Source organism: Melanaphis sacchari, unplaced genomic scaffold (genome assembly GCF_002803265.2).
Source record: "Melanaphis sacchari strain LSU unplaced genomic scaffold, SCAv2.0 Contig11_pilon_pilon, whole genome shotgun sequence".
NCBI lineage: Eukaryota > Metazoa > Arthropoda > Insecta > Hemiptera > Aphididae > Melanaphis > Melanaphis sacchari.
In genome coordinates, this window is record NW_020270469.1 from 3,376,002 (window position 1) to 3,403,762 (window position 27,761).

Here is a 27,761-nt window from a genome sequence, read left to right on the forward strand (position 1 = left end):
ATCATGAAAATTATTTTATCCATAAAATTAAGAACCAAAAAACCTTATAAAATTATTACTACCTATAAAAGTAATACGACCATTGATAGGTTTATTATTACCTATTATTATATTAATCAGTAAAGTCACTATAGTCAAAAATTTGTGTAACAGTGCGAAAAGTGCTTGAAAATAATTTTAAATTTTGAGTTTCATAAAATTAATCGACCTCTAACTACAGGTGAGTATAACTGGCGATGTACATTTAAGACTTACGAAGAATTTTTAAAAACTCAAAGTGATAATGATAGAAAAACTGATCAAAATTTAAACTATAACCATAAATTATTAAGTGATAAAAACTTTCAAAAATAATTCGTGACTGGTCTTGTAAATATAAGGCAACCAAAGATATATGCACCAATCCTAGTAAATTATTTTCCAACGCTATTAAAAATGTACCACTAACGGAACATTTACAAGTAAGTGATGTACGTAATATCAAAAGAAATATATATGTATTAATGACATCACCACCATTCCCTAAATAAATTGAAAAAGTTAAATAAGTTATTTTGACGAACGCTGTGTTCAAGCAAATGAAGATAAGTTTTTTTTTTTTTTTTAGGATAACAAAGAGTTAAAATATGTAGCTTTCAGTTGAATTTATAATTTAAAAACTCTTGGATTATCAAAATTATTGTAAATGAACGATACGAATAACGGTATAGGTTTTCATACTGCCCTAAATACTTTGCACAAATGTTCATAATGTATGGTTTTATCAATAGCTAGTATATATCACGCATTATATGTTTACACTCCGATAAAAGTGCAATATCATACACTAATTGCATAACAACTATTTGTGAATTTAGTTTCAAAAACAATATTACTTTAATATCACCATCGATGGTGTAAAAGATTTCAAGAGAGCTATTCATTTTGCATTTAAAACTGTTTGACCTCAGATACACAGATGTCGCTTTCATCTAAAACAGCCATGAAATAGAAATATTCAACAAAATAGTTTGAGTATTGACTATAAAGATAAGGGCGGCGATACTAGAGAAGGCGGTTAGTTCAATTCTACGGTATACCATTTCTAAGCCTGGAAAGTGTATCTGAGAATTTCGTAAATTATTTAATGAAATCAAAGCCTGACGACGAAAGAGTGACACGATTTGCAGATTATTTAATTGATGTACATATAAATAAATAAGCTCAGTGTCCACTTAAAATAAGAGCTCAAGTATCAACAGAATTAACTTTAACCACTAATTCATGTAGTGAGTCATTTCATTCACATTTCAATTCTAATTTTTACACGATTCATCCAAATATTTTTATATTTATTAAAAAGTTAAAATCAAATCAAATAGAAATATATAATATATTAAATTAAATATTATATAAATGAATACTTTAATATGAATATTCTAAAGCCAAAAAAAGAAAAACCAAGTGAAAAGTTACAAGGTTTAATTAATAAATTTAATAGTGGTGAAACTCCAATAATTGATGAACATGTATCAATAATATACGTTATTATATTAGGTTCTTATATTGACTAAAGATCTATCGATGTGCTGGGGTGATTCGTCTAACCATAAATTTTTTCTATGTAAAGTACAATATTGACATTTATTTAATTTGTAATGTAAACGTAAACTACACCTCTTTTATTTTTGACTGATTGTATTTAATTGTTATTATTTTTATTTTTAAATTTTAAGTTGAAACTAAATTTGATTTTAATGATACTTACCTTGATATTTTCTTTCCGATTTAAAAACAAAATTTATTACACAACGCGTCCAACGTCATAGACCTGCAGGGTGGTCCAATATTTTGTATTTAACTGGCTAATTTACACATTTTTATAGACATTCAGGGCCAACTAAAGAAAAAAAATATTATTATCCATATTTTATTTTCTAACAAACATATTTTATAATGCATAAATTATCACACTATAGATTAATACTAGTTTATAATTATAATTTATGATGATTAGATTACTATGAATTAGTTATTTATTATTTTTTCAGTATCAATGGTAGACCCTTTCAAGAAGGGGAAGGCTTCGAGGACCTTGGATTGGACATTGTCATAGACTATTATTTTTATTGTTAAACTGTTATAGATACTTGTTCTTATTATTATCGTATAAATTATAAAAATAATATAGATTAAAGTAAAATTTGTGATCAGATAAAGTATATTAATACACTCTATTTTCCATTTATAACCTATATAGTTGTCAAATTTAATTAAATATATCTATTTGCTCATATTCATTTAGATTTTTTTTTTTATAATATATAGGTGAACCTAATATTAATTTATTACTGGTAAAGTGTATTTTTGAAAGTTGAAAAATATACCCACCTATAAAATTTTTATGAAATAAATCGATGTTTAAAATCGATCACCTAAAAATCATTGATATTGATACGAGTTCAAAGACTAATGTAATAACTATTTTTTATACTATTACTTGTCTTTATATGCGTATATATTATACCTATAAAGTTTGATTGCAGCAGCACGAGAGAAATTATTTAGGGTGATCGTTTTATTTCGGTATTATTAGGTCTGAAATTCCGTATATCAATTATGATAATATTATGTTGTTATGTGACGATTACAATATGTATATGCATTTATGTCAGAAGGTAGGGACTTGCCGCTCTTATTACATGACTCGAATACATGCCTACAAACAAATAATACATACACTGATATACCTATATACGCACTGCGTAATGGCATTATAACATAAATGTATATATATAATTTTTTAACTATATGTACGTAGAGAGGTGTATTATAGGCTACAGTGCTACACCCTCCTGTTGGTAATAACCACAATTAATGCGGCAGCCGCACCAAGGGGATCGTCAACGATGCAAAATGTGTTCCCCGTGGGTCTTATAATTTCCTGTTTCATTCTGGAACAAAATCTGTTTTCTCGCAATATATTTTGAACACATAAGGGGAGAAAAACTACATTATATATCCATGCATGAATATTTTCTGTTGTTTGGTTGCCCGTTCACCCTTGCCGTTTGCTGCATAAAATGGTATATAAGTATACAATATACACTATACAGTACATGTAGATAATCGAAATAATATGAACGTGATGAATTGAGTTGGGTTAGTAATGTTTTTTTTTTTATTATTTTCTGATAACGGTACATATTCTCTCGTCCGTATAACCGTCATGCATTTATTGCTATGCATGTACAAGTTAAAACATGTACCCTTGTAACATTACGATGAGAATTTCAAGCTAAAGGGTCTAAATAGTACATAGTATAATACATAATACTATTTACATGGTTATAAATTCAATAAATCACATAATATTGTAAGTGATTAAAATTTTATAACATAATGCCTACTGTGCAATAAATAAAAAAAAAAATTAAAAAAAAAAGTATTTATGACTATACAAATAATTAATGTATTTACAATTAATCTCAAATCTATATACAATTATTGATTTTTTTTTTTTTTTGTTTATTTTAAGTACATATAATTAGTTTAAAAGAAAATTATACTCAAGAGTTTAGATTATAGTTTTTTCTGTATCATTAATAACTAATAAAAGAGGTGTCTTTAATGGTAAACAGAACCAAAATCATTGTTCTATTATACATAAAATAATTCAAAAACTTTTATAATACTTCTTGCCTAGGCTGAAATTTGGAAATTGTTATTATTATTATTATTATTATTATATTTCTTTAAAATATTATATAGTTGATCTATGATCGAGAATTCTTATTAGGTTTACATTGCATTTAAATATAATATCCACTATCCATTGAACTTGTACTATACATAGACATACTTTCAAATATTCTTGTTTCACATTATATACCCTATACTAATTTTGAACATACTTATATTTTTAACCGTGTGCGAGATACGGCTGCACACTAGACCGGGCGACGTGTGTAGGTACGTGCATGTGTGCGCAAGCGGCAGCTCCACGCAAAACCCGACGCGCTTGTTGTCTTCGTTGTGAGTTGTTGAAGGTAAGGAGTGGACTGTATGTGTTGTGTATCAACAGGGCGCTGTTGAATAAAGGCACCCAACCAAAATACAAAGGACAATGGATCTTTGACGATTAACAAAATATATACAAATTTATTGCATCGTGTATACCAACAAAGTACTACTTAAAACTAAGGTCAGTAGATGATAATAACAATACGCGACCAAAATACGATCGGAAGATCAATACATCGAAGAATAATAATATATTTACAATACGTCGGAGACGAAATAAAAGGAATAATTATAATAATAATAATAATAATGTCGAAGTGACGAGTTTACAAAACAAAAACAAATGATAACAATATAATACCGTGTGTACGACCTGGTAACCGGATGGGTCGATGATAACACGACGATGCCGCTGGGCTTCTGCAGCAGCTGGTCTGGCACGACGATGAGACTCCGGCGGTGATGACGTCACTCGCACTACCGTTGAATTCGACGAAACGTCGAATACACCACGTACGTATCTGCGTAACAAGGACGGCTGACGGAACACGTGGGCGCGTGAACGAGCGGGGCTCGGCTTCGCACGGTAAAGATTAGACGGACGGCGGATACGCAATAAAACTTTAACTCTGACACGGGCGGCCGTGACTCGAATCGCAGGAACAACTCCGGTCCCCGAGGGCGATGAGTCGGTGAACACGAGGGGTTCACGGTAAAAGGTCAACACGGTTGACTAACGACAGCACGGTGATATGCCGAGAGGCTAACGGGCCAAAACACACGTTACGTACATGAACGCGGGGCGCAAGTTCACTCGGATATATAACAACATTGCCAAAACTTTAAAAAAAATGGCGAACAAGAAAACCGGTGACGGGGCACCAGACCGTGGAGCGGAGACATTTTTTTGAGGACAAGACGGGGGACGACGCGAAAACACGCGGGAGAGAACGGTTGCGACGACACGCGCCTACCGGATACAAAAGGCACTACAAGAGTGACCGCAGCACACCCCGCGGCCAAACGCTCGTACCGGTGATCTGTACCCAACAAACCGCATCATCATCATGGTACCTAACAAAAAATTCTAAGTTGAAAATGTAATAGTAATAGACAATAGTATTAAAGTGTATTATTAATATCAGTAATGGCCGAAGCGTTTTAATTATATACTATCATATAGTTTAAATATACTAGATATACTACTAAAATATACTATATTTGTTATACACCAATTTATAACTAGGTATTTAATATTTATTACACTTATAATATACCTACAATTTAAACGATTTTATATTTTATTAATTAATAGTTATTAATAAATCAAGTATAAATAAAATAATTAACAGCTTCATTCACTGCACTTTGAAGACTTAAATAAAACAAAATTTAGTATTACCTATATTATTTATACTATAAATTACGAATATATATTAATAATGCCATTTTATTTTAAATATTTAAATCAATTTCTAACGAAATTAGTAATTACTAAAACATATTTCCTGGCGGGGGCTTAATAATTATGTATAGTTAATTGTATGTTAAACAATAAAAAAAAGGAAATATAAATTTAAAAAATATCTTAACAATTTGGAAACGATAAAGAGAAAAATTAAGTATGCATGGAGTCGAATCGGATTAGTGTTTAGAATGTTTCGATGATAAGTAAAAATGTAAAATCGTTCCTCACCTTCACATGCTTTGTTTGAAAATTGTACACTGTACTTATACTTTCACTTTTATAAATTTTAATTGTATACCTACTAACTTATTTTTCTAAAAAAAGTATTTAAAATCAATATTATTTTAGATACTTGGTAGGTATATTTGTTATCAGTTACCATTATCGAGTTTCAATTTGAAACGTTTATGAACATAAAAATAGTAGATATTATTAAAACTATACGTGTTGCATATAGATACATAATACCTAAATATTTTATATTCTATTGTTTAAAGGAGTTTTTTGGTTTTTATGTATTATTTTTTAATAACGTCGGGAAATTCTAGATTTTAACTGTACAAATCTTAAAGCATGTAAGCATTCAGAAACAAATTAAAACAATCTATATCATTGCTAGGAAAGACGTTGAATCATATACCTTGAATCGTATGGAAATCAAAAAATAATTTTATTTAATGCTAAATATATATTATTTCAACATTAATCTGTAGATTAAAGAATGAATTAGCCATGGCAAAGGGCTATTTTTTAGCAAAAAAAGCAGAAGTTATATTATAAATTTCGTATATATAGATATTCAGCCAAACCTCAAAAGACTTTTCTATGACAATTAGTTTTTTATTTATAGCTAATATGTAGATTATAATACATATAAATAGGTTAATTCAGGAGTATATTTAGATATTCTTCTTGGGAAGGAGTGGATTGATTTTTCCTTCTAATACTTGCCTAAAGGTAGTTAGAATTAAAGTTTTTTCAAAATATTTGAATAATAAACACGCACAATTTTATGTTAATACAATTTTTGATTTATTTCAGTTCTCATGATAAAATAATAAACATAAAAATAATACTTTTCATGTGATATAATAAAACTAAAAGTATTATGATCCTTTCCTATCACCTCATCACGACCCCCCCCCATAAAATACAATTCTTGGTAAACCGGCTATTTTATGATAACCGTTTATTGTATACAACTAATGCAAAGAAAATTGTGTAGGTAATTATTCAATTTAATATAAATAAAATAAATACGATGTCTTTGGTAATGTACTAGGCCAATGATATTGCAGTTATATACTTACATCTTTCTAGCTAGTGACTACTTAAGTTAACTTTACTTAGATTATTCTATACGACTATACCTACGCATTATATATAGCTGTTAAGTGTAGTATACGATGTTTACACAGATAAACACCAAATAGGCTAATGTTTAACACACGATTATTTCAGATAAGTATACAACATTGAGTTGTTATGAAAATTAAACGTCGTGTGTGTTTGTTGGACCGTCAACCTTCCGTCGCGCATCGTTGTTTTATGCGTAGCAAATAATTTTAGGTAACACGACCAATGAGTCAGATTTTGTTTAAATCATTTTTATACAGTTTTGAATATTTTACTGTGAATGGTGAACACATCACTATGTATATATAAAGTCGTAAAGCAGCAAACAGGTAAAAATAATTTTTATTTTACATAAAAAAATTATCATGAGTCTTTATTTTGGAATCAAAATTAAAATAACTACAATATCAAATGTAGAACAAACATGGTTTGAACCTAATATTGTTCTTTGCAAGATGCTTTGAGACTTATTTAGTTGATATATAATGTTATTTTAAATACAACCACTAAAAATAAACCTAACATTGAATGGTTTTTTTACGTCACGACCCGTTCACTATTTTCTATAATTTATCTTCGGATATATCACGGAAACGATCAGGTTTTAACATATTTTGCTATTGTTACAAATATCATGTACAATAATTACATATAAGTAGTTGTATTGTGTAGTTATTTTAATAATACAATAACAATACCTTTAGGTGCAACTATGATTTGTAATCTCTAAAATAATTTCATAGAGGCACAATTATTATTAAAACTGTAAATTATTATCTACTTATTATAGTAGGATTACCTACCTAATATAATTATTTTAGGTAATGTAATTTATAAATTATTCCACGTACAAATAAGTCTAGTCTTATTAATAATACACGATTTTATATCACTGTATCAATGATTTTTCCTAATAAAAACATGATCATTTATAACTAATGAAAATACTTCTCTATTTAATTCAAGTATGAAAAAACTTATTTTAAAATGGTAATATTTTGGAGTGAATTTAATTACTGGTATATCGAAGTTTTGTAAAATATTTATTATTTTTGACAAATTACCACATAATCACTTTAAATTTTTTTCGGAACGTAACTTCGAACCGTTTGGTACTTATATGAAATACACATGGTTATTTTTTCAAAAGTGTATTTTAATAATACAAACATAATCACTAGCTTGTTATTGTTGATCATAACTCATTGATTGAATATTAGGTCAGGACCAATATTTTGGAATTCAAAATTCAATTTTTTTAATTTTTTTTTATTTTTATATTTGTTATTAATCATTATTTGATGTTAAACAATAAAGTACACTATCCGGGACTATGCCACCTTAAATAAAATAATGCGGTTTTCAACTCAAAGTTAGCGGTTAAAGTGAATCTTAAGACGAGCAATGCAAAAATGAAACATATAATTGTTGTACACGGTGCAGCAGCAGTAATAGCTATTCGGTATAAGTATTATATACGAATATTATTTTCCCGATGTCTTAGCGAACTGTCGCCGTAGGTACTTATTTATAAACGAATATTATCGTTACATAACATATAAATATATAATATTATATAGAAGAATTTGAAATCGAGAAATAAACATTCGTGCTTTTTGAGTGATTGCTTTTTTTTGTATTTTTCCTTCAAACAAAGAATATTGTAGTTGTTGCGCATAAATGAGAATAAAATATAAATATAAATATATTAATAAAAATAATCTAAAAATTATAGTATAAGATTACCATCGCATCGAAACGAACATTTTTTTTTTTATATATTACCTATTAAATATTATAATATTACATATACATACGCTGCTACAGGTACACGTAAAATAAAGATCGCTGTAGGCCACCGCAGCGGCGACGTCGGAATATAATATTATGAAGAGGAGAGGATGTAGGTAATATAGCAACAATAATTTTACGATTCTAATGAGCCCTGACTGCTGCTGTGACTACGCTGTTCTAGTGCAGAGGTGTTTAAAAATCGTGTTATTATTATCGATATAATATTATAATGGTTGTCACGGCGTGATGAGACGAGAGTGATCTATGTACCCTGCATGGCAGATGGCTGACAATTAAGTACTCGTGTAGATTCGTGAGTACAAAAAAAAAAAAAAAAATAATACCCTTTATATGTATATCAAACTTACTTTTTCAGGTTTTTTAGGATTAAAAAAAATAATAATTAGCTATATCGTTTGATAATATCTCATATATATATATATGTGTGTGTGTGTAGTTATCGCTTATATTCATATTAATAATACAAAAAATAATAAAATCTCATCCTATATATTTTAGCTACTGCAGTAATAATAATAATAATTTATTGTTTAAGAAAAATCTTCTAAACGTAATTAAAAATGTATAATATATTAATATTATAACACCAACTATCATTAAAAAAACCTCTAATCTCCGCTACATTTTATTTGTCTAAAAAAGATTAATTAACTTTAAAATTTAAATATTTCTTTCTGTAAATAGTAAATTAATAATAATCTTTTTTTTTTTTTTTTGATTTTGATTTTTAAACGTTTTTTATGCGTCTTGAAAAATCAAGTCTTAGATGGTGTTTAACGATGATTCACCTAAATTTATACGAGGTATAACTACGAAAATCGTTCGGCATCGTCGTCGTCTTCGTCGGAATAAATAATAATAACGCCTTGTCGGTGGGCCGATGCGCGTATACATGGACGACGTCGACGACGACGACGACGACTAATACTCGTTAGGCCACCCAGTTAGCGTCACGATAGGAACACATAAATACATATACATATATTATATTCACAGACTGTAATATTATTCAAAACGCGTTGTGAATGCGCGTGCGCGTGTAATAATAATAATAATAATTAGGTATTATTATTACTATAACGCCGCCGCGTGTGCGCGGGGAGAATATTATTATTATTATTATTATTATTGTAAACGAAAAGAGAGAATACTCGCGACGGGCGAGCGTCGAGCCGCGAGTTATAGCCACACGGTGTATACGACGAGAGCAATCGGACCGCCGGCCGTTGAACGCTGCGGTCGCGGGGACGAGTGGATGGCGTCGGCGGCGGGCGGGGGGGGATAGCCGTGTCGCGCCAATAAATTACGTCCGAGATGAATCGACTTGGTATCGTGTGATGGTTAACGCGGCGGCGGCGGCGGCGATATACGCGCTGGCGATGCACATAATATTATTACACAGACGAGCGGTGGCGATGAAGAAAACATAATTTAGTGTTTAAAAGAGGAGAGGGCCGCCGCCGTCGGTGTCGATGTCGGCGTCTGTGTGTCCGTCCGCCGAGCCGCCGACAAAGAAGGCGTAATTAAAGGGTTAAGGCGGCGGAGTGTTCGTCGGTGCGAACGGGCGTATGGGCGGTGCAGGGCTCGTCGATTGGTCGACTGCACCGGTGCCGCCGCCCGGCGCGCGCCGTCCCACGGCCGTAGCCGCTGTCCCCCACCCCGCCGACGACCCGCGCTACAACTGACGTCGACGACGACGACGACGACGACGACGACGGTGGCGATGACGGTGCGGCGGGCACGACGACCGATCGCCGCCGCCGCTGACGGATTAATACTCAGTGGACTCGCCGTCAGTGCGCACCGCCCGCGTTTTACACGCACGTTCTCGTCTCGCTCCGCCGCCGCCGCAGCCGTACAGATGTACTTTATCGGCAATCAGTGGCGTTTTCTCTGGGTGTGCAAGTTGTGTGTTAACGCCCTAAACATTGATGTCATACATGTGTGTAATATTGTAATTTGTAATTCATATTAGTATATTACATGGTTATATAATTTTATTTACAAAATCTTAAAATAATTGTCATGTAAAAATAATAATATCAAATAATAAACTATTGTTACTTTTGTCTATTTTAGGCTCTAAACTCGACCATTCGCCCGCGCCGTCTGCAGCTACGACGCGCAACGGCGTCCAATAACATTACGCCGATTACGGAATAATATTGTATTATGTTGTGTTTGTGTAGGCCGTAGGGTGTAGCCGTGTAGGACGTTAATGTTTCGAACAACGACTTGTGGTATCTAATATCTCATATTCGTAATTTGTCGTGATATTTTCGGATAACTTCGGTGCCATGTTAATACTAGACCAAGTCGTTGAAAATGAAATTAACGACTAGCCACTACTCACTAGTCTAGCGCTAGCCTATACACTGTGTTTGGACCGTTAGTGGGGATCGTCGCGGCTGCACGTTATCCTGTTTACGTCGTACACTCGTACTGCAAGACTGCAACGCCGATCGTCGAAAACATAATATATTCATTATTATATTAATTTGTACATTTTCAGTTTTATATTATATTTAATTTTATAGATGTTGGATTTGGATGTATTTTTAAAAATTTAAAAGTATTTAAAATAAATAATTTTAATAATATGTTGATTGTTAATAGTTGATACGAATTTATTTCCCGTAAGGGGAGTTTTCTTAATTGTTTTCCTCACACATCAACGCCTAACGCCGAAAGTCAGGAAACGCCACTGTTTATAATAATAAGTAATAACATTATTGCTATCAATATTTAAGTTTTACGTCGAGTTCAGTTCGGTTTCGTTTTCGATTCGTTTAATAATTATTATTGCGCGACGTCGCTGCGTGTATAATTACTACGTACCACGATAACGGTTAGGTGTCTGCGACAGTACCTGTATAATTTCGTGCTTTCCAGAGATCGGTAGGACTTACGGCGCCGATCGCGTTCGGGACATGTGCTGTTGATGACTCCAGTCGCGGATAGCATGAAATCCATAGCGTTGTTGCGCACCACCACCAATAACAACAATAACAAGAGTTGTTACTACGGCGGTTACCCGACCGATCTGAGCGGTTACGCCGCGGCCGCTAGGTGCCGATCGCCCCGGAGTCCGGTGGCCGACGACACGGACGACATAAGCGTCGGAAGGCCGTCGCCACCGGCGTCGGCCGAGTGTTACGCCCGGCTGCACGACGACGGCGGCGGTCATGGATCCGACACGTCGTCGTCCGGCGGCGGTTCCGATTACTTCGAACCGCTGAAGAAGTTGGGCACGGTGCAGATCGACAAGGTGAGCTACGGCATTAGCGATCGCAAGAGCTACGCGCCCAAGCGTCGGGCGCACAGGCTACACCAGCAGCATCAGTCTTTGTTGACGTCGCCGCCGCCGCCGCTGCTTGACGGCTGCCCGGCTTCCGGCCGCGTCGACATGATGACGATGACGACGACGACGACATCCACGCAGCAAAGTGGTCGGACAATCGCTGGTTCTTCGGCCGTTGCCGAGGACGCGCAGCCCGCAGCCGGCGTCAAGTCGTTCAGCATCGCCGACATACTCAGCCACGAACCGTCGTCGGCGGGCGGCAAACCACCGTCGGCCACGACGGCTGACGATGCGGCCAAGATCGTCAGACCGTGGGCCGAGGAGTACCAGCCTCCTTGCACCTCGTTCGTGCCGCCACCGCCTCCTCCACCGCCTGCTCACCGACAGCCCGTCGTAGGCGCCCTGTTCCCGCACTCGCTGTTCATACAGCACTTACAGCACCAGCAGCAGCAACAGCAACATCATCACCATCACCAGCAGCACCAGCATCACCACCGGCCAAAATCAGCCGACTACGAGACTTCCACGTGCACCAGCGGCCGGTCCAGCACGGACGGAAGTGAGTGTTGCACCAGTCCGGAAATAGCGAGTTGCACCCAGTCGAACCCGTCGTTGTCGTCCGCGGCCGCAGCCAGGAAACAACAAGCGGCCGGCAAGAACAACGACAATTCGTCACCGCTGGACGCTCTGTTCCAGATGACCAGTAAGACGTTCGATCAACTGCATGGCGACCCGTCTGGAGCCGGTAAGTGCAATGTTTAATATCTATTTCAAATTTTCATTTGGTTTTTGGATTTAAATTGCAGTCTTTAAATGAGATTTTCCGATATTTATTGGGTGGGAGCCACGTGTGTTGAAAAATCTAATAGGTATTCTTTATTTAATTACCAATTAACCAATCCGTTTTTCTCGCCGACTAAAATTACTGCTATTATACTATTAATCGCTAAGTAGAAAATCGATTTTGTCAAGTGCCATTCTGGTTTTGAATCATTTAATACCCAACTAGCTAATCCTGTCATAATAACTGCAGTAGCTAATAGCTATATTTAATATAATATGAATTATTATGAACACGATATGACACTCCTATACTGTTGTGTTAATAGGTTTTTATTGTAATGTTTCAAGGATTTTTTGCCATTCAAAACGTTATAATTGGCATGCGCCGGTATGTCGCGCATTTTGATTTAGTTTATAGCTAGGATACTTAGGTATCTAAATTATATTATTATCGACTGCGTTACATATAGTTGGAACTCAGCGGGACACCTATATTTGAAGATTGAAATAATAGAATAGAAAGATGAAAAAAATAATAAAACGAACACATTAGTTTTGGATAGACATTTATATTATTAAATTTATTCTAAAAAAATGCATCCACAGCACTAAAATATTCTTTCGTATATGTTGGGTATTGGTACATTCGATTCGGATGCGTGGGATTACAAAATAACATGTATATATATATATATTACGCTTATTATAATGTATGCGGATTAATATAATAACACAACTCATGAAAATATCTATGAATTCCACTCTTTTATGTAATTGCAGGCATGCCGCAAAAAAGTTATAATCAGTAATTCCATAATTATTTTTCTTAAAAACTAGGACGTTTGTCATCCGACCTTTAAATACTAAATGGTATTTACTACAAGTGAATTACGCTTTTCATCATTTGTAATGAACAATAATTATCTATTTATTTAATATAAATTTTACATTAGCAAGTATTTAATAGTGTAAGTAGGTACTTAAAGTATAGCAAATTTTTAGTATTAAAAATGAGTTGACAATTAAATGTAGTGTGACAATGATTGACAATTAATACTTAAGATGCAGCCAGTACATGATATCAGAAGCATAGGCGAAACTACGGGTCAGGCCAGTCAGGCTATGGCCTGACCTAATACTGGCGGAAAATTTTTATAATGTATATTATATATTTTAATAATTATTTGGGCACATATTTTTTTATATTTATTTTATTTGGCCTGACCTAATAAAAATGTCTAGTTTCGCCTATGATCAGAAGCATTACAGTTTTCTTATTAAATCTTACACCTTATTTGATATGAAAAATAATCTGACTCAATTATGTCAAAAAAAAAAAAAAATTTAAATAAAGAACTTCCAAAATGTCATTACAAATTTAATATAATTACATATACAATAATGTATATCAGTTTTCATTAAGTATTTACGCATTATTTTTAATGGTTTTTCATTTTGTTTTTTAGATTGTTCTTTAAATAATATTATTTTTTGTTTATTTAAATAATTTATTTTTATTATTTTGTGTATGGAAAAATTTAAAATAAACTGGACATCCACTTTTTACATAACAAAAATTATTTAAATTGTTAACATAAAAATATTTAGTGAAACTAAAATTTAAATTTCATCAATGATATATAAAATATATACCATTTTGCTACACATTACTTTGATTTTCAATATTTTAAAACATTGAATAGTAGCACACTTATTCCATAAAATTAAATATAGCCATGTTGTTCTATGTTGTAGTACTATTATTTAATATCTATTAAGTGAAATAAATGACATGTAATTAAGGAATCAATAGGAAATTTCGATATCAGTTGTATTGTATTATTGGACTTGATTAAATTAATGAATACCAGATAGAATACAGCCTTAAATAAAATTCTAGATCCGAGACTAAATTGTATATCTTCTTTAATATATAAACAAAAATATCAGATCATTTCACTTAATAGATATATTTTGAGTGATTATTAATTTAGCCAATTATAGAAAGTGGAGTATAGGGTTATATTAAAATTGTAAATTCTACCATTATTGGTTACCAATAATTTTTTTTACCTAAATAAATATTATAAATTCCACCGATTACAACTATTATTGATTTTTAGCTTTTATATTTTCAAGTTTTTAATAGCATACCCAATCGACTAAATTATTTGTTTACCTGAATATCCCAGGATGATAAACTAATACGTTTACCGTTAATAAATTCTATATAGAATTTCACATTTAAATCCGGTTAATAATATTTAAATTTCTTAATCCAACAATGAAGAAAAAATGTATATACCTATATTTACCTAAAATTTGAATTTTTTAAATGATTAATATAATAAACTATTAATTAATAATTGTATTATTATATTGTTTTTCTGATCTGTAGTAATAAATAATAAATAAATAAATATAATCATTACATATATATGTCTTACATATTATATAAAGGGGTTGATGCATATATTTTCCATTTTTATCATTAACGCACACAATTAAAATATACCCAATTTAAACATCGATAATTAAAACAGTTATGAAAATTAATGAGGTCTTTAAAACTATTATATATTTTATAACCAATAATAATTTTGTTCGGTTTAGCGTTTCAAAATAATCCATATGTACTATATACCTATCAACTTCTGCCGCGAAAATATACAATTATGTGTAGGTATTAAAACGTAACAGTTACATGATTAAAATACGTATAACTAAAATATTTATCTTAAATATCGTACAATTAATAATAATAATAATTATTATAGTTATTAACCCATGGCCAACGCCGTCGAACACACTCATGAATCAATTCATCATTTATCAGTATATGTTCCTTGATTGTATATAAATTATCTAACTGTGAGTAAAACCTAAAAAAGGGTATGCAAGTAACCGAGTGTTTTCCAGGGTTTAATTTTATGCATCTTACGGATTTTCAACAACCCCCCCCCCCCAAGAGAAGCACAATTTCGTGTTATTGTTCACGGTAGATTGCAAATGAATAATGCTTTGCTGCGAATCATACTCGAACACTTGGCCGGCGTTAAATAATGCGTGTATTATAATATTCTACATAATAAGCGTAGGTATATAGACACTACAATATAAAAGGGGTGCAAGGAAAACAAAAATCTTCAAACGATCGATCGATGGTCTGCGACAACACTCGAAAATCGAGGGCTAGCGCACGCACATACAATAATATACATACACGCACACAAATACACATACACATCCACTGCACGCGGACACATAAATATTGTTTAGGTGAGAAATAAAACCGCCCTTTTGACGTCCCGCGGCCGCCCTTCACGGACCACCCCGTAGTAAAGAGACCCATGAACGTCGGTTTTCTTTAAGCGCGCGTGGAACAATAGAATAACCGACTAGTCTTCGACGTCATTAGGAGGTTAATATAAAATATACCAATGCTATATTGTTTCGTATGTGATGCGCTTCGCACCACCGTATATGTAATAACAACAATAAATAACGCCTAAACTCTGGGCCCCGTGTATAATTAAAACATTATTTGTATATGACGTATTAATAACGCAGAATGGAAGAAATATAATAACAACCGACAATAATATTATACGGGAAATTTAATTATATTATACGGTGAGGTGGACATAGAGCAGATGTTGTTGTTACCCTCTGACGGCCCGCCGCGCAGCGTTTTAGGTTTCCGTGTCCCTAGTCTACTTGTCGAGCCTAATTTATGTGGTCTTGTGATTCAAATTTTATTCTTCAGCCCCGTTTTCTATTACAATGTGCCTACACGCGGACCACCCTCCGCTACAACGTTTTAGTGTGTATACCTACGTTATACGGTATTTTTATTTTTTACCAACTCTACGGCCCTCTAACGTTGTCTTTAAATGTGATACGATGACTACATTTTTAACAGTGTATATATGTATATATATATTTAGTATATGTTAATATACAGGTACCTACTTTGACTAAGATAATACTATATTAATATATCTAATGTGTTATCCTTATAATATGATATAATAGTCGCACGAGACAACAGAAATTATATACGATGACAACAATATAATAATATACTTACAACAAAGTAAAATGGACTAATGTCGCGTGTATCTACTAAATACGTTAACAGAAAATATTTCTGCGTCAAAACTTTCAACTTATTCTCGTCTTCATTTTCACTTCGTGATATGAATACGAATCTCTGAATATGACTCTAAGTAAAACAAATTTAGTATAATGTGCAAAATATGTCACGGTTTTTTTTTTAGGACCCTGAAACCATTAAATTTTATGTTCTATTAAATTATAATAAAATAGTAGAGTTGATTAGTGTAACAAAATTTAACCCAATTTAAAATCATAGAGTTTAAAATTTTTTCAAATGTTTTATTTTGAGATACTCCTACATGAAAAAACAATCTAATCTAACATAAAAATTATATACTTTAATTTTCTCAATATGTCAAAGTAAATTATTCACTTACTTAACACAGAAGTCTTTGATTTTCACTATTTTTTATTAGATCGATTCAAAAAAATAAAATATTCATAATTTCATGACCTTTATAACCTTCATAAATTTTAGTGAAGTATTTTTTTTCAAAATTTTAATTTAAAAACAACTATTTAAAAAAATAACTAAAAAAAAAAAATTATTTTTAAACAATCAAATGTTTTTTTCCTTTCTAAAAAGTATGATAAATTCTCCTACCTAATTATTCAACGCAACATTTTATTTTTAGTATATAAACAATTAACTAGTATAATAAGTGCAGTCTTAATTTATAAGCAAACACCATCTTGTAAAAGGTATATCATAAAAATTGGAAAAAATAAAACATAGGTATATCATATATTTTATCTGTTAATAAACAATATGTCAGATGTCGAGAGTTTTAACTCAAAAATATTTTTATTCAAGTTAAATAGAGATTAAATTATCTTATTTTATTTTTTAGATATAAATGAATAAATATATTATTCTATTATTATTAATTACAATGCATCAAGACTCAAAAATCTTAAAATGCGTAGCATGACATTGCACCGCTAGTTTTTTCAGGTAGTAATAACAATTTATGAATTATAAAAAATTCAAGTTTTGAATAATGAAAATGGGTACTTTCAACGGTCCTAAACGCGCACAGGATGTTTATGAGCATGATATAATATATACTTACCTTGTTTATACAATAGCGTATTATATCGATTTTTCCTCACTAAGCAGCCGACAGCAAATTATAACCGACACGCGAATAACGTGTCAATCTCGTCGTAAAACAGTACACAAATTTGCCGAGTATTTTTCATAGTATATACTTATAGGTATATGGATATTGATTTTTGTACAAAAAGTTCAACATTATACCATTTTCCGGCAATCAAATATAAATTATAATCAGGTTTTATTTTTATTTTCCAATGTCTATCTATATTACAGTAGTGTACCTGGATAATCAATTGAATTTAATGACTATTATAGATATGTCGATAAATATGTTTTGTAAAAGGTGATATAAATTTTCTATACATTCCGTGAATATTTAATTTTAAATTTTATGATCATACGTTTGGTAATCTAAAGAAGATATGATCTGAATATGTCAGGTGGGTTTCAACAATTTTAAATTTATTTTTAACGTTGCATACAATCTTATGGTGTACCTAGACCGTAAACATAGTATTATATAATGCTAGTATACATTTAAAAAAAATGCCTTCGCTAAAAAAATTATCTAGACACGATATTTTTTGACTATAAACAAATCGGATAACATATTTTATCAAGAAATAAGTACTTATAATTAATTTTAATCACCTATTTATTTTTAAACACCCAAAATTTTTGTTTATCTTTAATTTTCAATATTGTCAACGTTTTAATATGCATAATATTATACTAATGGTAGTACATTTATAATTAAATCGCATTATGTTACGTTATTTAATTGTTTTAAATTTGTTGTCAAGTAAATGTGTTAAAAAACATTAAAATAATGAGTAAAACTTACTGAATTATTTTGTTTTGGATTTGATATCTATTTGTATATTTTTACCGCATACAAGTCGTTTATTTCCAAGTTTTATTTTTTTCGTTTAGTGCCCATAATGTCCCTGCTCTTTATTTGTGGTAATTATTATTATTATTATTACTATGGTTGACTCTGTTAAAGCAAACGTTTAATAAACCGTTTTCTCGTATACCGTAACGCGCGTGGCGAAGGGGACGTCATTGGATTTTTAGCTTAATAAATCCTCTCGTGTGCGGATCCCGTCGTCGTCATCTCCCTTTACCAACAAACCGGGGATAATAAAAACAAATCTGTTTCTAGACGGCCCTGATGGTTATATATCCCTCCAAACTTTAACCCCTCGACACCAGTCCAACAGTGAAATTTATGTCGTTTGGCGGCGCAGGCGTTTATTATGTTGAACATTATTGTTCCATTCCGCGTAATTCCCACTGATGCGACGAGGTAAATAAAAATAAAACCAATTGAAATCTAAAACGCGTATTTTGTGGCTGTTCTACAAATAATCGAAATCCAAATCCACTACGTTAATTTAGAGAACAAAAAAATACAAACCTGTATAAAAGTATTCGTCGTCCATATATTATACAACACCTATTACATTGTTATACTGTTTTTTTTACATTTGGAATAAGTGTTTTTGAATTTTTAATATTCAAATAAAAAGTTTATTTTATGTTTAATGCAAAGAGCTTATAAAATAATAACAGTATACATAATATAAAAAAATACCAACAGATAAAAAACAATTTCGTTTAATTTTTAGGAACAAAAAAGTGATAAACTGTACTTTATTTTAGTTATATATGATTTTGTATGTAGGTTATTACAACACTCATCAATTGTTTAATACGTGCATAAAATTTTAAAACATTGCCAAATGTTTAAATATGTTGTAAATTTTATGGATCAGTGATCATACATGTGGCTATGTTAAATTGTGTACTAATTTTTGATTCGATTTTTCCAATTATGACGTGGAAAAATATTAATCAACAGTAAAATGTTTTCAAGTATCTTTGATTTTAAACAAATATTAAGCCATATTTTAATTATAGTTTTATTTTAGTAATTTAATGCTCATGTAAAATAAATACGAGTATGTCGAAATAATTAAAAAGCGTTATCTGTTTAAAACCTAAATTCAGTAACCGGAAACGTTTTTAACTCCTATTATTATAAAACCTAAACTCTTTGCTTTACGGTACAACAAACACAACATAGTAATTTAGTATCGTCAAATTTTTACTTAGTTTTTATCGCGACAAATATTGTATAGTAGTGCTAAAAACTGTGTGCACTGAGCACAGTATATGAAGCAAATATTGTCACAACCGCAGTAAGATGGGTGTGGCTGTATGGTATAAATATTACTACTCGAACCATGGTTTAAAATATAATAGCTGTAGTAAATTTTCAATTTCAAGTATGTTAAATCACGCACTATACATTCAAAGGTTTGTTCAGTTTTACGATATGACGGGTAAACGACGCGATCGTCAATGTGGTGCAGTGAAGTCATTGCGAATCGATTGACCTCGGCGCGCGCATTGGTTTCGCCGCAACGGCGCTGGTAACAAAAAAAAAAAAAATTATAACAATAAAACACCGAAGGCGATGGTAGAAAATAACCTTTTATTCGTAAAATGATTTCAATAATGTTTTTCTGGTGATATATATACTTTGACAATCCGCGGCAACGCTGATTACCTTATATAATTTTCGATATGAATCGAAAAAAAAATATATATATATACTCGTACCTGTATAAAACAGTCGCGTTTACCGATACAAACGAAATTATGTTTTCTTCTCGAATACGTGTGCTATAGGAAAACCGATGGTGGGTGTGTATGCGCGAGTTGTGGTTAGTGTGAGAGTTCTTTAGATGAGAGGGCGCCCGCTGTAGCGATGAACGATGATATTATTACAAAGTATTGAGACTGAGATGACCGGTAGCCGCCGCAGCCTCATCATCTCGAGTTATGTGGTGGTTAATAGCACGTGAAATAACGTCATCGTAGTCGTCGTCGTCGACCTGCAGTGATGGCTGGTACGTACCTTACCTACCAGCACCGTGTGAATTTGATTATCGACCGGTAATAATAATAGTGGAAAAAGACGCGGGCACGAACCAAACGGATGCTGCCTGTCATTATAATAATATTATTACATTAAATTATCGTTATTATTGCTATTATTATTATTATTATTATTATTACTGAGTTGTTGTTATACGCTATTGTGGTGGCCAAGTCAGCTATAGTGCGGTTGGTCAGCCGCGTTTTCCCACACGCCAGTTATCCGGTTTTCCCGCGTCTCTTGTGCGCACGTACTATACTGTAGCTATCGTTCTTCGTATATTATTATTATCATCACAATCATCATCATTCAGTGCAGGGACCGTGTATCGCACATACAGCGTAGAGATTGCTTTCTCGCGGCGGAAGTCTTTCCGTCCTACATGGGTAGCCGCAGCTGCACCTACTGCCAAAAGCCACAGACTCCTGCACCGTGATCACGTGTACCCGTTTTGTGGCTTTATTTTTTAATGTATACTCGAAGTAAATGATTTTACCACTACCAGCACTTTTCCTATAATATGTTCGAGTACGTGTCCGCGGCCAATTCGGTTTCATTTTTTTTCGTAGATCTATGTTTCCGATTCAGTTATTGTGTTGCACCATTCGCAGTTACCAAGAAGTCGAAAATTTAGACTGCAGATTCTCTCGCATCTTTAATCTTTATTGGAAATTATATTTTTTGCTTTTAAACGATATTGTTGTATGGCATATACTTGTGGGATAAGATTAATTCGCTATTTATCTACTCTTTTAATCGTCGCGTCGTTTGATACGAAAATAATTTAATTGGCCATACGTCAAAAAATTTAGATGATTTAACAAGACTAAAAACAAGAGCTAAAAAAAAACTTTCATCGTTTAAAAATAATAGTATAATTATTATTATGTTCACATTTCCACTCAAATCTGCAAGCATATATATTATAATTTAAGTGTAAATTTAATTAAAATTTTAACCATTTTATAGGCACAATTTATTTGAATTTTCGTACACGAATGGTAAATTGAAATTAATTAATATTATATTTGTTTAAAACATGTCGAAAAGTTATACAGTAAATGGTTGGGGAGGGAACAATACAACTACACGAACGATGCGTAATAATATGTAGGTACCTAAGAGAGTAATTGTAACGTGTATTCAAAATGAATAGCGTATTAAATTATAGGAATTAAAAACAAAAAAAATAAAATAAAAAAAATAATAGTGCAAGGTGGTCGAAGGAAATGCTTGTAGGCTCAATTATAGTAATATTATTATTATATTTCAAATTACTAAACATCTACACAATCTATCTACCGTATAATAATAATAATAATAATAATAATAATAATAATATTCAGTATAATTCTTGTATTATGTGTTTTTTCTTCATACATACACGCCGATATATAAATTGTAATCATAATTATCACGAAAACGACCGGTCTCCACGATTTAACCTATTATGCACGTCGTATATAAACCTACTGCTATTATAACTGTCGTCGTATTCGAATGACCGCGATAGTATAGGTAGACATATATAGTATAAAAAACGGGACTTTTCAATCTAAACCTCGCCAGAATTATCTCATTTTATTTAAAATGTGATCAAACCCCCATCGTATAAATTAGATCATCTTGATTTATATTTAAATGTTTTTCAGTATATACCTATATACTTACTATTTGCTTGTAACACAGAAGACACTTTTAAATCCAATCAATTTTTAGTGATTGGTTTGAGTAAACCTTTTTTTGGATTATGATTTATATTGTGCACAATACATTCTTAAAATTAATACAAGCTACGTAATATGGTAGTAGCTAGTACACGACGAGTGTTAAGAAACGATTATTAGTTTTGAACGATATAAAAATGTTATGAAAATGTATTTGTGTAAAATTTGACTTGGAGTTGGTCGCATAATCGTATACTATTACATAAGCTGATAAAACACAGAGGTCTAAATCCTATATTATTTTTCAAGACATGCTCGGAACCGTATAGTTTTACCCTACGTGTAAACGTTTCCGGCGTCTCCACCTAACGTACGGTGGAGGAGACAAACTAACGAGGTAGGGGGGAATGGGATGTGCCGTTTTATACGTGGATACAAATTTAAATTTGTTTTGATATCACAGCACTGCACAGGTCAAGACGATAGAGGGAATCGATGAAAAACTAGTCTGTTTCCTCCTCTTAATACACCTCTCGTTTTGTACCTGCAAATCGGCCCGGAGGCTGATGCAGTTGCGACGGATGCGATGGTCATTGAGTAATGAGCATAATATAAGACGACAGAGTGCACACATACAACACACACACACACACACACACACACACACACACATATATATATATATGTATATGTATATACTTAATACTTATAGGTATATTATATTGGAGTACTTTTATTATATATTTATATATAGAATATTGTGTATAAGGGGATAGGAACGAAACAAAATCCGTACGATTTGCCGGCGCGTTTGTTGTCGACGGCGGCCTAAAGGAGTGGCCGGACCGGCACCTTCTAATTGGAAGGCAGAGGTGTGTGGTCTCAAAGGTACCGACAACCTGACAGAGCCCTACCACTACCACCGCGAGCGCCTCCGCAAGCTCACCAATTCTCTATACGTGTATATGCACATATATATACATATATAATACATGTTATATACCGCCTCGACGACTTCTTCGCGTCGATATATATACACTATTATAGGTACATGTATATTATTATTATTATTATTGCTGTATACTGTCTATATATACATTTCACTACTCATTATGTACAGGTATATATGCGGCATGAGCGTGTGTGTGTGTGTGTGTCTTATCCGGTCTGTGATCCTCGGGACTTTTAATAACTTTATATATCCTCATATCCGGACGCCCACATTCACGGGCTTCGTGTTGTATTATTATACGGTATTTTTTTAATTTTTTTTTTTTTTATTTGTAATTTTTTTATTACTTCAAGTCTTGTTCTTATTATTAAACGATTTATGCATGTAACGCGCGTGCGCGCTTGATCAGATATCGAAAATTATTTCTGAAGACATTATGGCCGTGCACATCTTATATACGATATTTTATTCCCGAAATGATTTGCTCTCGTTCTTTCTTTATGCACGGGTAATCCTCGTTTTCTCGCAGTGGAATTTTTAAATTACGTCCTTTAAACTACGTTTACGAGGATTGAGTTTGAAAACTATTTTATAGATATACGTTGCACTCACTGCTGTTTGGTAAAAAATTTAGTTAGATACAGGTTTTATTTAGCATCAGTTAAATACCTCTTTCTCTCTCTCTCTCTTGTTTTTAGTATACACGGTTATCATGCAATATATATTTTTTAAGTTCTTTAGTATAATTTACATTATATTATAGTAGGTATATACTATATACTATATATTTTGATAAATAGTGTCCAATCACGTAACGCAAGCTTGGGCGTTGAATTAGTTAAATTTATTAACTTTTTAATTCATGGTTTACTTTATTGTAGGTAGTAACCCTCGATTATCTAAAAATGGCCAACTTTTATTATTTTATTTATTATAGTGTTTTAACATTTTTAACAACAATAAACTAAAATTATAATAATTTTGTTAATTACACCCTCAATAGTAGATAACAGGTATAGGTGTTATTTTTATGTTTTACACTGTAGCAATAAAATTTATAAAATACATTCACTATTTTTATATTCATTTACTATTTAAATGTATCGGTGTACTCATAATTTTTAAAATATTAAGTTGCAAGAAATCTATAGGTACTATGTAAACGTATATAATATAATAAACTGATTTAAAGTCGAGTTATACAAATAAATAACTTTAAATTTAAGCTCTTGTTCGAATATGAGCAATATTATCATAATATTACAGTGATGAACAGTATTATCGTAATATTACATATCTACCGGGGGCAGCCATCAAAACCAAACTAATATCTTGCATATTGCACGTGCTATTGAAATCGATTTATGTGAAATAATTGTGTAAATAATGAGATGAGAGAGATCGTCGAAAGTATATATTTATGTATAACATACCTACACTTGGTAATTAATTAATGCCAGTATAATACGTGTTGTGCATACACGCGTTGTTTAATAAGAAATAATTGATGAGTACGTCATATTATTATAAAGGTATATGGGAAATAATGATCTAATTCAACCTACTATTAGTGAGCTCTCAAGAGCGCGATGTCATACTGTAATGTAGACACGCGTCATCTCAACGTTTTTTATTTGACAAATATTTGCCATACCTTTTGCCGTACACCATCGTTGGTCGTCGGCTGATCGGTAACAATAATTATAACGGTCGAGGAGATCCCACCACGTGATATAATAATATAGTAGTAATTATCGTCGTCCGTCGTGTGTATATAGACCTACGTAATGTCGTAATACATACATATATATATATATATATATATATATATATATATATATAAATAATGTATTGCTTTCCTCAACACAATCGGGTGGTATGCCGCCCGTACCTCTTGCACGCACAAACTATATTATATATTATGTAAACGTGATACTTGCTATGTGTATACGTTTGCCGGCGTGTAATTAACTTTGCACCGTATACATACGCGCTCGCGCTCGCACACACACGAATTTTGTATAACAAAATAATATTATCGCATTATCTACGGGAGAACAACACCATAAGGGAAACACACATACACATTGTATGCAAATTTAATTGGGGAGTCCATCATCCTTCTACTCCCTCTACATAGACGGCGACGTCCGCGTTTTCTTTTGTGACCTAGCTCCTCCCGTCCTTTATTTTGTTTTTGGACACATCGGCCTGTGTTATTAACTACTTAGGGCGCGGGATAAACACTGGTTTCGAAGTCGTCCAACGAAATCTTCATGGTCGGCTAATGATTATGATTACCTATTGTCTACCCAGATCCGATTATGACTATATATGTACAATTACGTATTATTATTATTATTAGTAATCGTTGCTCGTACTTCTTCACTACGAGGAAAAACAATCAAGACCCCCTCCCACACACACACATACACACCCCTGTCCAATGACTGCAGCCCACTTGATCTGGTTATCTGCAAGTTTCTGGTTAAGTTTTTGTCCCGGTTTCTTGTTTGATATTTTGTTTTCCACTGTTTAAATTCAAACACCCTCATTTGTCCTTTCGAATTTCATTGGCGGCGCGGCAAAGATGAATCACGATGTATATAATATTATAATACCAAAATTAGACTTTTTCAAGCAATTTAAACGAGGTTTTCACCTGCACGTAATAAATAATAATATACGAATTCATTGAGTGTATCCGTGTAATATGTCTGCCATCAAATTGTTACATGAAACCATCTAGAAATCTCCGTTTCTTTTGATATCTATAATATGACTTAAATAAATAATAAACTCGACAATACAGTGTATCACGCTGCGTGGTTAAAATTGTGCTATCTTTTAGCGAATCGTTTTATAAATTAGTTAGACCTTATTTTGATGAGAAATTAATTGAAAATTAATTGTGAATATTTTTTACGCATCAAGTAAATAGATTAAACCTACTACTGCATTGATGACGGTTGACTGAATCGTAAAATTACTCAGTCGATTTAAGTTTAAGTACATACATTAAAAAACAAAAAAAAAAAACTCCATTTAATTTAACGTAATATAATTATTATTATTTTATTTTTTGTTTTATTTTTAAAGCGTATGTGATAACATATTATAAGTAGGTACTTGACCGTAAGAAAATTAAAGTATAGCTGCGGTATACCAACCACCGAAAATGATGGCGATTTTTAATTTTAATTTTCATGGATGCGTACATAGATATATACATTATAATGTATTGTACAGAATATGAGATGGGAAAACCTTACATGTGTAGACCGGATATTCATTAAAAATATGGTTGTATTCGTATATTTCATTATTTTTTTTTCACGTACAAGAACTAAAAAATAAAACTGAATAAAATAAATAAAACAGAGGCAATTGCTGTTTAAATTAACTATGGAGGCTTTAAGATACCGTTCTCGGGGGGAAGTATACGACCGTGATTCATTATAAATACAATATGTGTATAACAAATTGATTTTAAAAACTAGCTTGGTTTATTTTCAACACCTTGTAATTACTACCTATTTAGAAGATAAAAATTGACGAATGAAAAAAGTAAAATATAAAACATACTTTTTCGCCATTAAAATTTAGAAAAAGAAAGTGTACTACTCTTAGCCCTCAGGTGTTTATATTAGCGTAAATGTTTGTTTAAATTTTATTTAATCGTAAAAACTCGATTCAATTAAATTTTGTATTAATTTGAAACGTATGAAAAATACTCTTAGGTTAAAAATATGTCAAAATATACATATTAACTGAAAACCAATATCGAGATCTGCAAAAATATATGCATTGAAAAAATACTTAAAAAGTTTTATTTATCTACAGGTATATACTCGTATTGTTATAGTAACATTGTAGATAATATATATATATATATATTTTAAGAGAACACAAAAAAAATGTGTGTTATAATATTATGTAATAATATAATAAGGACACGCGCACGTCCTTTTGTTTGGAAATCCTGAAGAGAGTTAACGAAGAAACAAAAGAAAAGCCCTCCCTGCTGCTGTAGTCTGTATAATATTATTATAGTGTGTAATGGGATAAAAAATTAAACCACGTGTAATGCGCACTGCCTATATAATATACACCACCACCGTTCGAGTTATAATATTAATAATAATAATAATAATAATAATAATAATAATAATAATAATAATAGTAATAACCGGAGATAATAATATTAATATACGAAGAGTCGTTTACACACGCGGTCGTTGTGTACACACGGATATCGTTTGCGCACACAAATTGATCCGCTACCTTAATC

At 32.0% G+C, this 27,761-nt stretch overlaps 1 protein-coding gene across 2 annotated transcripts in view; it reads left to right on the plus strand.

Moving 5' to 3' along the window:
- The first annotated feature begins 10,517 nt into the window (after positions 1-10,517).
- LOC112604330 (homeobox protein Hox-B1-like) overlaps positions 10,518-27,761 on the plus strand; it is a 53,565-nt gene continuing 36,321 nt past the window's right edge. The window contains exons 1-2 of one of the 2 annotated variants that reach the window (XM_025353306.1): positions 10,518-10,583; positions 10,721-12,687. In XM_025353306.1, coding sequence (XP_025209091.1) covers positions 11,583-12,687 — 1,105 coding nt within the window. In that variant the 5' untranslated portion in view covers positions 10,518-10,583; positions 10,721-11,582. Of the gene's footprint in view, positions 12,688-27,761 lie in introns of both variants that reach the window. The other variant, XM_025353305.1, reaches the window with a different exon arrangement.